The sequence below is a fragment of the Brachypodium distachyon genome, chromosome 1 (genome assembly GCF_000005505.3).
Source record: "Brachypodium distachyon strain Bd21 chromosome 1, Brachypodium_distachyon_v3.0, whole genome shotgun sequence".
NCBI lineage: Eukaryota > Viridiplantae > Streptophyta > Magnoliopsida > Poales > Poaceae > Brachypodium > Brachypodium distachyon.
The window spans coordinates 8,853,181-8,871,108 of NC_016131.3; the positions used below are offsets into that span (position 1 = coordinate 8,853,181).

The 17,928-nt window shown below is 49.6% G+C and overlaps 4 protein-coding genes across 4 annotated transcripts; 2 read left to right on the plus strand and 2 right to left on the minus strand.

Annotated features, from left to right (window-relative positions):
- The first annotated feature begins 2,282 nt into the window (after positions 1-2,282).
- Positions 2,283-3,330, plus strand: LOC100838544 (oxalate oxidase 1). Its single transcript, XM_003560982.4, has one exon. It carries the CDS (start codon positions 2,410-2,412, stop codon positions 3,085-3,087), a length of 678 nt encoding a protein of 225 aa, XP_003561030.1. The 5' UTR covers positions 2,283-2,409; the 3' UTR covers positions 3,088-3,330.
- A 2,777-nt stretch (positions 3,331-6,107) lies between these two features.
- LOC100841795 (oxalate oxidase 1) lies at positions 6,108-7,153 on the plus strand. The gene has a single exon (XM_003560987.4). The coding sequence runs from the start codon at positions 6,237-6,239 to the stop codon at positions 6,915-6,917; it is 681 nt and encodes a 226-aa protein (XP_003561035.1). The 5' UTR covers positions 6,108-6,236; the 3' UTR covers positions 6,918-7,153.
- Positions 7,154-13,706: 6,553 nt separating this feature from the next.
- Positions 13,707-15,977, minus strand: LOC100845640 (indole-3-acetate beta-glucosyltransferase). The gene is made up of 2 exons (XM_003559505.3): positions 15,342-15,977; positions 13,707-14,645 (listed from the first exon to the last, which is right to left on the minus strand). The coding sequence occupies exons 1-2, from the start codon at positions 15,975-15,977 to the stop codon at positions 13,893-13,895; spliced, it is 1,389 nt and encodes a 462-aa protein (XP_003559553.1). The 3' UTR covers positions 13,707-13,892.
- Positions 15,978-16,710: 733 nt separating this feature from the next.
- Positions 16,711-17,578, minus strand: LOC112269742. The gene is made up of 2 exons (XM_024456772.1): positions 17,539-17,578; positions 16,711-17,397 (listed from the first exon to the last, which is right to left on the minus strand). The coding sequence occupies exons 1-2, from the start codon at positions 17,545-17,547 to the stop codon at positions 16,711-16,713; spliced, it is 696 nt and encodes a 231-aa protein (XP_024312540.1). The 5' UTR covers positions 17,548-17,578.
- Between the last annotated feature and the right edge of the window lie 350 nt (positions 17,579-17,928).

Here is a 17,928-nt window from a genome sequence, read left to right on the forward strand (position 1 = left end):
CTACTACTTCTCTAGCCATGCCGGTCGAACAGGACAATAACCACGCGCCCGTGCAAATGTCGTTACGTTCGAGTGCCCAGAGCCCTATTATGATCTGGTTGCGAAGGGTCTGTTTGGTTCATTACATTAGGTTTAGCGGCAATGCAGAAATAGGCCCGTTTGTTTTCCTGGGCCGCATTCAAAGCCTTCACCCAAGCTGCGAAATGAGCCTACCGAGCCTGAACCCGGAAAACGCAAGGATGGAACGGTTCTTCGGTGCAAGCCAATTAGCAGTCACCAAAGCCTGTATGGTTTTCATGCTCCCTGTCTAACAAAAGGACGTCTCAACTTTGACCAATTTAAATGCATCACTAAATTATATCTAGAGACATCCAAATTTTAACAAATTTAAAACATATTTTGTTGGACGGAATTAGTATATTAATTTTCCTTCTTTCCTAGAAGATCTTGGACTCCTATTTCGTTTCCCTTCGAAGAACGATCCATGCGTCAAGATCAAGATCACCGTTTTATCGCATTTCGGCGATCAGCTGCCCGCTAGCCGTAGCCATTTTGTCCACCGTTTTGCGAGTGATGCCATATATGATATATTCAAGTTTCCAACCTTGTCGGTCGAAGCACCGTACGTGCATGTCCGTAGGATACATAGTTGTTCGGCGGTCGCGGTCCCAGATCGACTAATCTTCCGGTTCAATAGATAATTATCTTGATTCATGTATAGTCGCCGTCGCAGAGTAGACATTATTAGCTGAGAGTTTAGCTTATGGAAAATGTATGTAGGCAACGGGCAACCCATGGCTCGCCGTAAATGGGAAAGCTCAAATTAGCTTCGTGCGGTGCGGGCCGGGGCGTACGTACGGCGTACCTGAAATGGCTCTCTGGTCAACCGTACGTTCAAGCTTCCTTTTTCCGTTTCCTTCCTTCCTGGCTGCGATATGACTTGCCGATAGGAGTACTTCACAGCTAGAGAACGGATTCCCATTGGCTACCTGCGTGATCAGTGAGCAAATCAAAATGCCGATATGGCTGTCGTCTGACGTCTGTCTCTCTCCATCTCCTCACTTCTACTCCAAGCTTATTCCCTTGCAAAACGGGGACGCCAGCGAAACAACGAAAACATGGTTGTCAGTACAGTACGTGTGGCAATCAACACAACCTGTTGCGAGTCAAACATGTTGACAGCGATCGCGCGTGTCTACTGTACTACCCGGCACCTCCCCCGGTTCCCAGCATCCACTTGGGGCTTGGGATCTGCGGCTGCATGCGGCAGCAATTAAGGTGCATCTGGGCATGCAGCGTCACGTTCAGAAGTCAGAACGTACTCGTTATATGTTTCTTTTCTCAATCGTTTATCTGTGGCTCTGCGCTGCTCCCGTTTCTTCCTTCAACCATATTGCTGTTCGTTGACCGGCGGCCGGTGTGTTGTTATGACCATGATTACTTCATGCGCATTGACTGTTACATGTAGTTAATGCAAATATGTACATTTCATATATATTTTTGTTATAAGTTACTCTGGGTAAAAATTATAATAAATTTAACACATATTTAATCATCTCAAAATATGTCATCTCACCAAAAATTGATCAAAAGAGGCTTGAAAATTTCGCACCCTTGAAATCACCAAAATATTGGAAATTTCATTGAAGTTTTTAATCCTGGTCAAAATAATGGTATCAATTTCGTGCCGTAGACCATTGTAAGGCGGTTTTGGATGAGCGATGTGGCGAGTGGTTTCAGATTGACTCCATTTTCAAAAAGGAAAATTAACTTGGTTGGTTTTGGGAGTTTATGGACCAAATCGTGAGGCAATAATTGAGAAAGTACACAATTTTCTCAATAGAGTGGTCGGTGTTTGCCAAGTCTGCAGTGTAGCGATGATGAATTTATATAGCCGGTTGGATGGCTGACGACGTACTCTTTCTAATCCGAGTCTGCAGCACTGGCAGATCACGATTATGAGAATCTCTTAATGAACATATATGTAATGTACTTCCAAGCGCAATACTCCATTGAGAAGTAATAGCTCCTCGGTGTCAGTTCGTAGGTCCGGTTCCTCAGCAGCCGGTATGGGCTTGACTGCTGACTTGGAACCATGCATCTCCGTTTTTATCATGCTTCCGTGCTCATCCCTGCAAGGTCAGATCTCGAATTCTCAACGCCAATAATTTTCAATGTCCTCAGCTAGCTTAGCGTGTCCACACATGCATGCGCACAGTGACGAAGACGAACAGACCTCTCCATGCATCCTCCATGCATGCAAGCGTCCCTATATAAAGCACTCCATGGCTCTCACCACTAAACTCATCCACCAGACCACCACAGCTAGCAAGCTATACCACCGGTCCTTTGGTCCACATTCTAGACAACTCTAGCTCATCAGTCCTAGCTAGCTTGTTGCTTAGAGCAATGGCGTACTCCAAAGCCCTAGCAGCTGGCATGCTCACCGTGCTGATCCTTCTGGCTCCCGCCGTCATGGCCACTGACCCGGACCCTCTCCAGGACTTCTGCGTGGCCGACCTCGACGGCAAGGCGGTGTCGGTGAACGGGCACACGTGCAAGCCGATGTCGGCAGCCGGCGAAGACTTCCTTTTCTCGTCCAAGCTGGCCAAGGCCGGCAACACGACGACCCCGAACGGGTCGGCCGTGACGGAGCTGGACGTGGCGGAGTGGCCCGGCGTGAACACGCTCGGCGTGTCCATGAACCGCGTCGACTTCGCCCCGGGAGGTACCAACCCGCCGCACGTCCACCCGCGCGCCACCGAGATCGGCCTCGTCACCCAGGGTGAGCTCCTTGTTGGCATCATCGGCAGCCTTGACTCCGGGAACAAGCTCTACTCCAGGGTCCTCCGAGCCGGGGAGACGTTCGTCATCCCGCGTGGCCTCATGCACTTCCAGTTCAACGTTGGCAAGACGGAGGCATCCATGGTCGTGTCCTTCAACAGCCAGAACCCCGGCATCATCTTCGTGCCGCTCACGCTGTTCGGCTCCAACCCGCCCATTCCGACGGCGGTGCTCTCCAAGGCGCTCCGGGTGGATGGTGGCGTCGTCGACCTTCTCAAGTCCAAGTTTGCCGCTGGGTTTTAACCATACATATACACGGCAAAATACATATAATTAAGCTTCTGATTAATAAGCCAGCATGCATGCATGCAGTTGTAATAATTAAGATGAAATAAGTGGCCTCGCGGTTCCTACCTGAGAAGTCAGAACCAATATATGCGAGGAATTTAATGTACTTTAAATTATTGTACTCCGTACTACTCCGATAGCTCAGTTCTGCTCTAATAAAAATGAACTGAATAAATGTCATTTGACGTTAAAAACCCCGATAGCTCATCTCGTGACATTTTAAACCGGTTCGTCCGGCGGATTGTACGAAGAGAAACTTTTTTGCCTCAATGCATACATGCGCGATCGCGCGTTCATGGTCGCTACAGGGGGCGCGTGCCCTCTATATGTGCGTGTATTCATTGACGCGGAAAAAAAATTGTATGCATGTTCTTCACTTGATGCAGAGGTGGTGGGTACGCTTTCCATCTCGATAAACAAATGCATACACTGTCAGCATGCATGCTTGATGTATCATTTATGAGGCGTAAGGGCATCCGCAATAAGAGAGTCAGTACAGACACTATACGTCATTTAGAGTCAACGGTAAAATAACAAGTGCAATGGCTTATCTGTAAACTGATTCTCGATGATTTGTTAGCATTATATTCAATGTTTTATCATGATTAAAGGGTTGACTCTTAGCTGACTCTTCGGCGATTGTTGCCTTAATGGTCCGACTCTTTGAGAGTCAGTTCTTTTCTCTCCTTGTTATTTCTCGTTCCTCTACATCAGCGAATATCAAATAAGAGTCGACTAAGAGTTAGCCTTTGCGGATGCCCTAAGAGATTAGACGTTAGTAGTGATTTTCGTAATCTTGCACGAATTTCAGTGATTGCATCTGATGGTCATTAGCACCGACTTAGAAATAGTTCTTTCTCGGTCATCACAGAGATAGCAAAACCACCACATTCCGCTTTCTTCTTGCAGACGCTAGCGCCACAAACCCATAAACCCCAAGAACTTGGTTCCGATTGAGGCTGGCCACCACGCGCCATCTCTCTAAACGACGTCCCACCTCATGCGCAGATGCACATCGGCCCTATCAATGTCCACAAGGGCAGTATCAATGCTCTGCTATATGTTCTGCTATATGTTATATGTAATGGTTTTGTTATTTCTTAGGCGACCGAGAATTGAAATAATTATTTTTAGGTCGAAGCTAACAACCATCCAATCCAAATACCGAGATTCATGCAAGATTCATACAAGTACAAAATGATGAGAAACTCAATCGGAGGGCTATGATCGTCGATTGAGAAACAATTCTTTCCAGGATAGTGTCTATTTCTCAGTCGACTTAAAAATAGTTATTTCTGATCAGTCGTGGATCGTAGTCGTCCGATTAAGATTTTTCTCAATCATCTGTATTTGCATGAATCTTTCACGAATCTCGGTGATTAAATCAAACTGTTGTTAGCATAGATTTGCAAATAGTTATTTCTCAATCGTCTTAGAAATAGCAAAACCGTTATTTCTAAGTTGGAATAGATACTCCCTATCTGTAAAACATGTCGTCTAAGTAAAATTCTGACGTTGCGATATTTTAGTTAAGGTATTAATTGAGGAAAATAGAGATATCGTATCTTATATTTTTAGTGTGGGGCCGCGCTCACAGAAAATATCCGTATTAGCTACATGCATGCATGCGTACGTGATCAACGAGCAAATCAAATCAAATGCTGATACGTAGGATCTCTATCTCTCTGTCTTGGGCGTTTATATATTAATTCCCTCCCGAAACGGATCGAGACCTGGCTAGTTTATTTTTGTGTAGCATATATAAACGGATCGGAGACGCTAAACTAGGACAAACTAGAAATATCAACGATCAAGACTGTTGCGAGTCAAACTTTCTGGCATGAATTGATCCAACGACTGAACGATCCTCTCTAGCTAGCTCTTTCTCTCAACTTTCTGGCATGGTACCTCCCCCGGTTCGCAGCCCGCATTTCCCGCGCGCTCCGCACCGTCACATCATCATGGCTTTCCCCGGTTCCCCCCGCGGCCGCCGGCCAGCCGGCGGTATCAACTGAACAACAAGAAAAATTGTACGGAGAAGGGCAGCAACAAAGCACCTCTGGGCCGGGCTACTTAGTACTTACGTTTCTCCTTCAACCATGGTGCTCGAAAGTCGTTAATTAGCCGGCGCCAGGCAGGTGTACTAATTGTGCATGCGTGCATGGAAATTTCAAAAACAAAAATGTGCATGCATGCGCATGATAATCATGTTTAATGTTTGAAGTCCAGTGTTATACAGTGCGTGCTAAAGCTATATATTACTCTCCTCCATCCTAAATATGTACTTGTTGATTTGAACTAAAACCACGACAAAAAATTAGAATATGAGGAAGTAGCTTGTATTTCTGTTCTATATTTGCACGTACAAATTTCTTTTGTGTTACTTACACTTTTCTCGATCTTTGAAGCAAAATTTAGAATACATATTTGCATGTGTTGCAAAAAAAAACAAGCTAGCGTGGGCGCCCTGCCGCGCGCTCTCCTCTCTCGTGGATCATCCTTTTGGCATGACCGTGACACATATATATGTGTGTGTGTGTGTCTCGATCCATCGAACAATTAATCACCTCTATGTGGACGAATTCCAATTGCACGAATCTTATAAGAACATCTGTTTCCAAGCGCAATACTCCAATAATGGGGTATAATGTCGCGTTGTCTCTGTTCGTAAGTCCCGTCACCTAGCAGCCGGTAAGGCTTTGACTGCTGACCCTGACCGTGAACTCCATGTCCGATCCATTTTATCACAAGGTGATGATCATCTCAAGGGATAATATATATTATGTTCAATCACAAATTCTCTATGTTCAATAAACTCTGCTTCGTATGTCCACACACGCACCACATGCATCAATGCATGTGCCAGCACAGCAGTGACGACATATGTACGTGTAACTAGCTAGCCGCAAGCTCTATGCATGTGCCTCTCCATGCATGCACGCGCGCGTGTGTGCGTGCACCCTATATAAAGGACTCCATGGCTCACCGCTATACTCATCAGCCACAACTAGTTAGTAACCACCACTGCCTTGGACATCCTCAACAACTCTAGTCGGAAAGTAATAGCTAAGCTTGTTGCGTAGTAAGCAGATCAGCACCGAGCAATGGGGTACTCACAAATTACCCTAGTTGGTGGCCTGTTCATCACCGTGCTGCTGCTGGCACCCGCCGTCCTGGCCACTGACCCGGACCCCCTCCAGGACTTCTGCGTGGCCGACCTCGACGGCAAGGCGGTGTCGGTGAACGGGCACACGTGCAAGCCGATGTCGGCAGCCGGCGAAGACTTCCTCTTCTCATCCAAGCTGGCCAAGGCCGGCAACACGACGACCCCGAACGGGTCGGCCGTGACGGAGCTGGACGTGGACGAGTGGCCCGGCGTGAACACGCTCGGCGTGTCCATGAACCGCGTCGACTTCGCCCCGGGGGGCACCAACCCGCCGCACGTCCACCCGCGCGCCACCGAGATAGGTCTCATCACCCAGGGTGAGCTCCTGGTTGGCATCATCGGCAGCCTTGACTCCGGGAACAAGCTCCACTCCAGGGTCCTCCGAGCCGGGGAGACGTTCGTCATCCCGCGTGGCCTCATGCACTTCCAGTTCAACGTTGGCAAGACGGAGGCATCCATGGTCGTGTCCTTCAACAGCCAGAACCCCGGAATCGTCTTTGTTCCGCTCACCCTCTTCGGCTCCAACCCGCCGATCCCTACGGCAGTGCTCTCCAAGGCGCTCAGGGTGGATGGCGGTGTCGTCGAGCTTCTCAAGTCCAAGTTCGCCTCTGGGTCTTAACTCTTAATTATACTCGATATGCATGTTTGCTAAATTAATAATGCTCAATAGAGCTCGTAACTAAGAGTCAGGGTTAAGCTGGCATAGAGTCGTGGTGTGTATGGAACGATTGAATAAGTTAGCCTCGCGGTTCAGATCTCCTGAGAACCAATGCGAGGAATATCAAAGTGTAATATATATGTACATGTATTCTTCTTTATTACAACGAAACGAATAAAAGCTTTTTAATTAGTACATATTTGTGGGACTACCCTTTTTATGATCCATGCGACAAATATATGCAGACATCCCATTCGATGTCACAAACATTTTTGTATTCCCCCATATCCTTATTACTTGTCTCGAATTTGTTTAAATATGGATGTATCTATGTCTAAAAAGTGTCTAGATACATATAATATTTTGACAATTAATATGGATCGAAGGGAGTACAATATTCTCGTCAAGGCTACAACTGAATTCGTCGCCATAGCACTCAGCATTTGATAAGTGGTTGAATCAAACACAAGCAAAGGAGCTGTAGATGCCAAACCTCGTTGAATCGACACAATAGTAGACCACCTTGGCCGTGCACAAAATAGATTGACAACCACGTTAAGCGCATCCATGAGGGCGTCGCCCTGACCTAGACAGGTAGTCCTGCCAGCATCGATCGCCAAATCAGGCTAACGATCTTGCTCGCAATTTCTCCTCCGCACGGGAGATGGAGACCTAAGGTTCACGTGACAGTGTAAACTTAGATAGCTACAAGTTTACAACTCCAGCTTCTGTGAGTTCCTTGTCGAATAAGTTAATCCAAGCAAGCAAGCAGTAACCAGACATCGCATGTCAGGGCTATCCCTCGAATTGGCACATCATCGTCACGGAAAAACATACAGAGAATGATCATAATGCCCATAATAGAGAAGCAGAATGGCATGCCAAGAAAACAACATACATCCCCTTCAGGAAATTCAGGTCTTTGTACAGCTAGCCGAGCTACTTGTGACTTGCGTGAGTAGCATTATTGGATCTTCTTTTCGTTTCCTTGTGATTGCTCCCTAGAGCATTTTTCCTGTAATTGTATTGTTAGCACTCAGAGAGAGAGAGAGAGAGATTGTATTGATTCGAGTGTTGTCCTTCTCGCTGAATTGCGGCCAGGGGATTGAGTTCTACAGCGGTTCCTATTTCTTCCAAGCCAAGTTCTAATTACAGAGGGAAAAACTCCTTGTAGCCGGTGACGGTGCCCAGGCTCCATTCGTTGCCTCGCAGACGGACTGGCAGCTGGCGCGGCCTCTTGGGCTGGTCTTCTCCCGTAGCTGGGCCGGTAGTAGTAGGAAGGCCCAGCGCTGGTGGATCGCCTGGTGGAGACGGTGCGTTCACAATCCCCCCATCCTGAGAACCAGCTTGTCCCCAAGCTGGCGCACACGGGAAGCACTGGTGCAGAGCATCAAGATCCTCCCAAGTAGCCATGTCATCAGATAATCCAGACCAGACCACGAGTCCTTGCGCAATTGTAGTGGCGCCCTTGCGACGGACACGACGCTGCAAGATGGTAGTAGGGACTTGCAGTGCATGATAGGAATCAGGTAAGTGCGCTTGTACCTGCTGCGAAGGACCCAGAGCTCGCTTGAGTTGAGAGACATGGACCACATGATGAATACAGCTGGTAGGCGGCAGTTCCAAGCGATAGGCAACCTTGCCGACACGTTCCAAAATGAGAAAAGGCCCATAGAACTTGAATGCGAGCTTGTGATGAGCACGGACAGCCACAGAAGATTGAATGTAAGGCTGTAACTTCAGAAAGACTGAATCACCAACAGAAAACTCACGAAAGGAGCGGGCATGATGTTTCATCTTCTGTTGGACACGAAGCAGGTGCTGATGAAGCAAATCAGTGACCAATTGACGTTCATCAAACCATTGTTGCAGATCTGGCACGGCGCAGGCATCAGCTGGAACAAGACCCAAATGCCGAGGAGATCGCCCATACAAAATCTCAAAAGGTGACTTGTTCAAAGCAGAGTGCCAGTTTGTATTATACCAATACTCAGCAACGGGTAGCCAAGATGCCCAGCAGGAAGGACAAGAATGAGCAAAACAGCGCAGATAGGCCTCCAATGACTGATTGACGCGTTCAGTTTGACCGTCGGTCTACGGATGATAAGAAGAACTCATCCGTAGCTTAGTATCGGTCAGATGAAACAGCTCTTGCCAGAATTTACTTGTGAATATGCGATCACGGTCAGAAACAATGGAGACAGGCCAGCCATGAAGCTTGTAGATATGATCAACAAAGAGACGGGCAATCCCAGCAGCAGTATAAGGGTGGCTAATGGGGATAAAACGAGCATACCGTGAGAACTTGTCCACCACGACAAAGACACCATCCATACGTCCAGAGCGTGGAAATCCCTCGACGAAGTCCATGGAAATGATTTCCCATGCCTGTGTTGGCACCGGGAGAGGCTCCAGGAGACCCGGGTAACGCACTCGTTCGGGCTTGGCCTGCTGACAAATGGAGCAACGCTGAACAGCCAACTTCACCATGCGTTTCATGCCCGGCCAGCGAAAGAGTGCAGAAATACGCCGATAAGTGACAGGAAAGCCAGAATGGCCGCCAGCTGGACTGTCATGCAATGCAGAGATAACCCGATTCTGAAGTTCAGTAGAATGGCCTAGCCAAAGACGCTCAGCTTGACGAATCAGACCATCTTTCAAAGAAAACTGGGGACAAGCAGCGGGGCGAGTGGCAAGCTTTTCCAGAAGAGCACGATCCTACGGATGAGATTGATAGCCGGTCATGACATCAGCTAACCAAGTGGGTTGAATGGCAGAAATGGCCAGGAAAGCACCAGATTCCGAAGTAGACATAGGATGGCGAGACAGAGCATCTGCAGCACCATTTTCAGCACCCTTGCGATAGGAAATGGTGTACTGTAAACCCAGCATCTTGGTCAAAGCTTTGTGTTGCCAAGAAGTATGGAGACGCTAATCATTAAGATGTGATAAACTACGTTGATCAGTAACAATGTGAAATTCACCGGATTGCAGGTAGGGCTGCCACTGGTCGACAGCGAGGAGAATCGTGAGATACTCCTTCTCATAAGTAGAAAGACCACGGGTACGAGGGCCCAGAGACTTACTGACAAATGCAATAGGATGGCCGTCTTGAAGCAAAACAGCGCCAATGCCCACGTCCGAAGCATCAATTTCGACAGTAAATTGCTTGCTGAAGTTGGGTAAGGCCAACACCGGTGCGGTGACAAGAGCAGATTTCAGGGCTTGAAACGCGGCATCCGCCGTAGAAGTTCATACGAACAATGTGCCTTTGCGCAACAGAGTAGTCAATGGTTTGCTGATAACACCATAGTGACGCACAAATTTGCGATAGTAGCCGGCCAGACCCAGAAAACTGCGAAGGTCTTTAACTGATAGAGGTACAGGCCAGTCACGAATAGCTGCAATTTTGGACTCGTCAGTAGTGACCCCATCAGCAGATATAACATGGCCGAGATAAGCAATGCGCTCTTGTGCAAAATCACACTTGGAAAGCTTCACTTGCCAGTGCTGCTCAAGTAATTTCTGAAGAACCAAGTCCAAATGATGCAAGTGTTCTTCACGTGTACGGCTGTAAATGAGAATATCATCGAAGAATACTAACACAAACTGGCGAAGGAAAAGCGCCAAAGTGTCGTTCATAGCACTTAAGAATGTTGCAGGGGCACCCGTTAATCCAAACGCCATCACATTGAACTCAAAATGACCGTGATGGGTCTGAAATGCTGTTTTGTACTCCTCGCCGGGCGCCAGCCTGATCTGATGGTACCCAGCGCGTAAATCCAACTTGCTGAACCATGAAGCACCAACAAGTTCATCCAAGAGTTCATCAATAATAGGTACTGGATATTTAGATTTGACTGTCAAAGCATTAAGATGCGATAGTCAATGACCATGCGCCAGGAAGTATCCTTCTTCTTGACGAGCAAAACAGGAGAAGAGAAAGCACTGGCACTAGGCTGGATCACACCAGAAACCAACATGTTAGCGACCTGCTTCTCAATCTCATTCTTGAGCTGTGGAGTGTAGCGATAGGGACGTATACTCACTGGTTGGGCGCCCGGCAGAAGAGGAATGGCATGATCGTGCAGCCGGCGAGGGGGCAGCCCGAAAGGTTCAGCGAATACAGCTTTGTACTGATCCAAAATAGACTGCACATCAGCAGGAAACTCCACAGTCTGGGAAGGAACAGTCACTGAAATTTTCAGCACAGTGCAAGCAAATTGATCAGGGGATTGTCCTTGCAAAGTAACAGCACGACCATGGTGAACAAAGGTCATCCACTTTTGATTCCAATCCACATACATAGGACTGTGCTGTGCTAACCAATCAATGCCCAAAATACCCTCATAATTGCCCAAGGGCAGAAACTTGAACAATGTATTGAATAAAGAGCCAGCACATTCCCAGACTCCAGTAGGCAGAAACTGAATACAAGGCATGAAAGCACCATCGGCTATACGTACTCGCAGTTGTTTGGCCATAGGACTGACACCAACGAGCTGAGACTGAGACTTATCATTGAGAAAAGAATGAGTGCTGCCAGAGTCAATGAGAAACATAACTGGCTGACCTTGAACTGTGCCCAACAGCTGAAACGTAAGAGTGGCTGGTGCACGGATGACAGCATCAACAGCTAAAGCAAGCACATCGGCAGGTTCTTCAGTAAGAGATGCAGCATCAGAAGAATCAGCTTGCAGGAACTCCAATACTTCCTGCATCACATGCAATTGGACAGTAGGCTTGCACTGGTGATCACGCGTGTACTTCTCACCACAGACAAAACACAGGCCTCGGGCATGGCGGTATGACCGCAACGTGGCACATTTGTCATCGGCCGGAGTTGTCTGAGCGTGACCATCCACGCGACGGTCCTCCGACGGCTTCAGTGGAAGGGGAGGGAGCGCCGCTGGTGGTGGAGGTAGTGGATGAGCCCGTCGTGGTGCAGGCGGTGCCAAGGCTGCCACCAGAGGTTTGCTGTTGAGGGGAGTCACACCATCGCCCAGCTCTTCCTGCAACAAGGCGAGAGAATACGCAGTATCGAGGTCCGGAGGACGCTGAATAGCGACAATGGAACGAACAGCCGGATGGAGACCATCAATAAAACGAGTAGTGTAGTGCAGTGGATCGGCGTGATGTTCATAGGCGGACAACTGATCCACGAGCCCAGAGAAACGCTCGACATAATCCACTACAGTGTCAGTTTGGGCAATATGAAATAACTGACGAACGAGCGCCTGATGCTGATTCCGACCGAAACATGTGACTGTCCAGGAACAAAATTCCTCCCAGGTCATGGAAGGCAGGCGACGCAGGATGGATTGAAGCCAACGTGCCGCTGCTCCATCGAACTGCATAGTGGCAACGGTAATCCACATCGAACGATGGGTACCGTACAGAGCGAAATAATCCTCGCAATGTTGCTGCCACAACTTGGGATAGGACCCATCGAAGCGAGGAAAATCCATGCGTGAAATAGTGCGGTGATGGGGTGGGGAATCCGGGCGCGGAAAAGGGCGGTGGCGGGGTGGGGACTCCGGTCGCGGAGGAGGAGAAATAGGGCGAGGAGGAGGGGAATCGGGACGGGAACCACGTGCACCTCTTGCCGGAGGAGGGACATAGACCCCAGTGGTCTCATGCGCCTTCGCCCGGCCGGATTTGTCGTCGCCGTGCCCAGACGGGCCGATCACGTCGTCGCGCGGCGTCGATGGAGAGGACGCCGACCGCGTAGCTGGTGGAGTGACGCGATCCATCTGGATCTGCAGGTCGCCGAGGTCCGCCTTGAGGTTGTTGAGCGCCTCGACGGTGTGGATGCGCTGCTCGGTGAGGATCTCCTCGCTGCGCCGCCGATGGTCCTCTAGCGCCTCGGACAGCGCCACCTTCTGATCCTCCACGATTTTGCAAATCGCATCGAACATCTGCTGCTTGGTTAAGGTCTCGACCTCCATCGCGCACCACCGCACGGTGCTACGAGTCCGATGAGGGTGGGGTGGGGGGAGAAAAAATTGGTCCAGATTGCTGGCTCTGATACCAGATTGTTAGCACTCAACGAGAGAGAGAGAGAGAGAGAGAGAGAGAGAGAGAGATTGTATTGATTCGAGTGTTGTCCTTCTCGCTGAATTGCGGCCAGGGGATTGAGTTCTACAGCGGTTCCTATTTCTTCCGAGCCAAGTTCTAATTACAAAGGGGGAAACTACTTGTAGCCGGTGACGGCGCCTAGGCTCCATTCGTTGCCTCGCAGACGGACTGGCAGCTGACGTGGCCTCTTGGGCCGGTCTTCTTCCGTAGCTGGGCCGGTAGTAGTAGGAACACCCAGCGCTGGTGGATCGCCTGGTGGAGACGGTGCGTTGACATGTATTCCCTCTTCCAAATGCAACGGCAGGACCCCTTGACTTTTTAATAAAATGATCGGCGAGTCATTGGAATTACCTGATACCCATTTCTACAAGTGGAATATAATCAGTAAATCCAAGCATGCACGGTGATCTGACATTATCGATTACTCAGAGTTCACATGTTTTGAATTTTCGAAACAGTTGAATAAGCCGAGAAGAAACGATTCACGTTGTTGCGGGGAAAAGTAGTTTTTCTACCGTCTCTCGTGTCTACAGGAACAGAAAAAAATAAATTTCCATCAATTGCTGCCAAATAAATAAATCCATAATACCAAATACTGAGAGTACTCCGTAGTATAGTTAGAAAGAAATCAGTAAATCCAAACAAGAATGGCAATCTGATGCCGTTAATTCCTCAGAGTTCATATGGTTTCGAAATAGTACTACAATAACGAAACAAACAGATATTCAGATGAATCTTAGCATGCAAGAACAATACTAGCACTAAGGAATGACCGACCGTCCTCCGCCCGGCCTCGTCAACAATTATCTCCATCAATTGCTGCAAATGGCCCGAGACTGCGGACAAGCTGCACAGTCCTCAGATCGGGAGCCCCCACTTCTCCTTGCCGGCGTTAGCGCGCACAAACTCAACGAACTCCTCCAGGTTCCGTTCCGAGCTACCTCCAGCGGCAACCGCCGCGCGCGCCGCCTCGCTCCACCGACGCGCCGCGGCCCCGTGATCACCACCGCCCATGACGGCGCGCACGCACCGCTCGATCTCGCCGCGCAGGAACATCCCGGACGCCGCGTCGCGGCGCGCGCGCGCGCCGGCAGCCCAGGCGCCCCCGATGAGGCGGGCGTTGATGGGCTGGTCGGTCCACAGCGGCAGCGCCACCATGGGCACACCGAAGCAGAGCGCCTCCAGCGTGGAGTTCCAGCCGCAGTGGGTCACGAAGCAGCCCACGGCGCGGTGCGCCAGGACGTCCAGCTGCGGGCTCCAGCGCGTCACGAGCGCCGCGCCCGCGTCCAGGTCCGGGAGGAGGAGGCGGCGCGGCAGTTGCGGCTCCTCGCTGGCCCTGACGACCCAGAGGAACGGCTTGCCGGCGGCGAGGAGGCCGTGCGCGAGCTCCTCCGTCTGGGCGGCGCCGAGGGACGCGAAGCTGCCGAAGGAGACGTAGGCGACGGAGCCCGGGGGCTTGGCGTCCAGCCACCTGATGCAGGTGTCCTTCTCCGGATCCAGCAGGTTGGCGCCGTAGGTGAAGTGGCCGGCAGCGCCGGATTCGGGCGCCGGCAGTGGCACGCATGGGCCGATGGCTCGGGCCTTGAAGTTGCTAGCCAGCCCAGCCAAGACCTGTGAGCAAAAACAAATGGTGAACGCGGTATAGGCCTGATATTTGCTGGTGTAAAAGCCTTTCGATCTGCACCTAGGCCCATCCGCTTACAACTCTTTGAAGTCGATGCGAGTACATGTTAAAATAAAAAAACACTAGAACGTTCTACAATAATCTGCCTTGTTCGGTAGCAAATTAATGTGAAAATTTCCACGTGCAAATTTTCAGCAAATTACTATGAAAATTTCCACGTGCAGATTCTGCAAAATAAATGACTATAAAAGTATGTATTTAATTAACTTTTACTATATATGTATAAAAATATTCTATGACGGTAACACAAAAGTAACGTCACTACATTGCCATAAAAAAATTATTCTAAAAAAGATTGCCATAAAAAATTAGTCAATCAGTTTCTAGCTCTATCTTGAAACTATTTCAGATATATCAAACAAATGTCCAAAATTACATCTCAAAAACCGTATTCATGATCAAAGCCTCAAGTATTTCGAAACGAAACAAGCATGCATGTAGAGTAACGTATGTACTGTGAAATTTTTCACTCTTCTTGGGAACTTCGGAATGGGTGAACTCTACGGTATAGGACCAAATGCATGTATGAATGTAAGCGGTTCCCGCAATACACTTTCATATCCAAACAACATTTATTTGTGTCCGGAAGCTAGACTCAAAACCGGCGGCCGACACTTACGTACCTCGCACTCTAACTCTTGAAACGAGTTGAAGAGCACCCAATCATCCTTGCCCCGATTCGCAAACTGCGTGAGCGCAGGCTCCGTGAGCGCCGGGTACGGCCCGTCTTCAAACAAGAACGACGGGAACTCCCACCGCTCCAGCTCCGGCACCCCGGCAAACGCTTCGCTCCTCGCCCCAACCACGTCAGGCAGCGGCACGCGGAGCTTCCCTTCGTTCACGTAGTGGTACACGGCGCTCGCGGTGCACGACTGCGTGGAGAAGGGAACAGCCAACGGCAGGCCCATCGCGCGCGCCGTCCGTGGCGCCCAGTGCACGAACGAGTCGTACACCACGCAGGTAAAGGGGTCCGAAGCAGCGCGTGCCTCGATGAGCCTGGCCAGGGACGCCGACCCCACGGTCTCTAGCTTCTCCAGGTACTCCTCGACGCTCGCCGCCGACGGGAGACCGCCCTCGTCGTGCCCGTCGGAGATGGCCGCGACTCGCGCTGGGCTGGCGTCGATTCGGCCGGTTTTGGCGATGAAGTGGGTGATGACGAGGGTGGTGGGGATGCCTTTGGATGCTAGCTTCTTGGCGAAGTGCACCATGGGGTTTACGTGCCCTTGGCATGGGTAGGGCACGACGAGGACACGTGCCATGGCTTGACTAGCTAGTAGTGTAGATGGAAAGGAGAGGCTTGTGGTGAAATTGACAGTGTTACTGGGAGCAGGGGTTAGATAGCTAGATTTGAGGTGCTATAATATATAGCAGGAGAAGGCAAACATGCATGGTGAAAAAAGAAGCAAGTTTTGCTGCTCTGTTCTGGCGTCATTAATTCCAATAACTCTCTTCCTGAAATGGAGGAGTTCATGCACGCCCGTATGCATTGGATAACCATTCTGCTTCATGGAATTGGCAGGTTAATGTGGTCAACGTGAGAAATATGCGCACATTAGCAGGTTTGGTTTCATGATATTTTTGTATGCATGACTGCTTGCAAATTAATTAGCGAGGAACATGCATATGTCAAATTACCCGTGGGCCCGCACATCTCTTTTTTGCAAGAAGGCATGTTTTTTTTCTTCAAAAGGGAGTTCGCGTTGTCACCTGACATGTGGGCCGAAGTAGCCACATCGGCAGCATACACGCGATCGAGCCACCTTAGGATCCGTGCTGAACCACTTATGAAACAGTTGGAACTCAAACGTGCAGTTTAAAAGAATTAAAACTAACTTGAAACATTTACGAAAGAATTATTACTTCCGATGCATTTCACTCCATCTAAATTGGTGTATCAGGGAGTATCAACTTATCGAGCCATTAGATCAAAGCAAACAAACGGTCTAAATTAATTTCGGGTACACTAGAAGAGCTCTCAAATAGATAATCTAACTAGTAGCTAGCTAGGTTGGAGGTGAGCCGAGCTAGCTCACGACGGAGAAGCCAACCAAAGAAGACAGTGAGACATAAGGAGAGAGCCGTGGTCCACCTGCTATGCCGGAGGTCACGCTTGTACGCCGCCCGCACGCGCAGCCGCTGCGCGACCGTCACGCGCCGCAAGTAGGCGTCCGCGACGGCGTGCCTCAGAAGGCTCAGCTCCTCCCTCTTGGCCTCGCCGCCGTACTCGTCGGGCCACCACTCCATGCGGCGGTCCTTGAGCAAGAACGCGTAGTAGTAGAGCGACTCCGCGAGCATGGCGCGGCGGAGGTTGACGACCAGGAGCCTGTAGAGGAACTCCCTGAAGCGGCTCACGGCGCCGACGTCGGATCGGGCGGCGTGGTAGAGCTCCCTCAGGTCCCTGATCCCTTTCGTCAGGTGGTGGTAGTGGTAGAAGTTGGTCTTCCTGATGAACCGGCGTTCCGCCGCCGACCAGACGCCGTAGCGGCTGCGGATGAGGAGGCTGTACCTCGCGAACCGGCCTTGTCGGACCGCGAGGGCGAAGGACAGGCGGCGCCGGTACCGGCGGCGGCGTTGCAGGCCTCGTTCCTCCTGCTGCCGCCGTATGCGGAATATGTCGAGAAAAAGCTCATCCTCCATTGGCGTGGTCGGATCCACCGTCGACAGCAGTTGCAGTTCCATCTATATATACATCCACACGCACGCACATCGATCCATCGTTAATTAGTGAGATATATCACGAGAAAGAAATAAAGGGGAAGTATGCATGAACTATTGAATTCGATCGGACAGATGTCGATGGATGCATGCATCGATCAGTACCTGATCCATATCTGTGAACCGCGCGCCGGCGGCCTTCAAGAAGAACAAGCAAAGGCGTTTGTTGGATTTGCCAGATAGATCATATATATAGGAAACAAAGGTACACAAAGATCACAAAATCTTTAAGGGCCAAACGAACCTGTCACGTCTTGTCTTTTTCCTTATTTTTTTTGAACGAAATCTTTTTCCTTATTTCTTCTTAGGGATATCGCACGCTCACGTTACAAACCACAACCCGGCCTGGTGATTTTTCCCTCATTTTTTTTATTTATACATGCACACACAAGTCACACCAGTAGTAGTCCTAATTAGACACTAACGTAACTCATATGAGAACCTTGTTTGAAGACATTTTATACCAAAATTCGGCGCAAAATTGGATCAATGCAG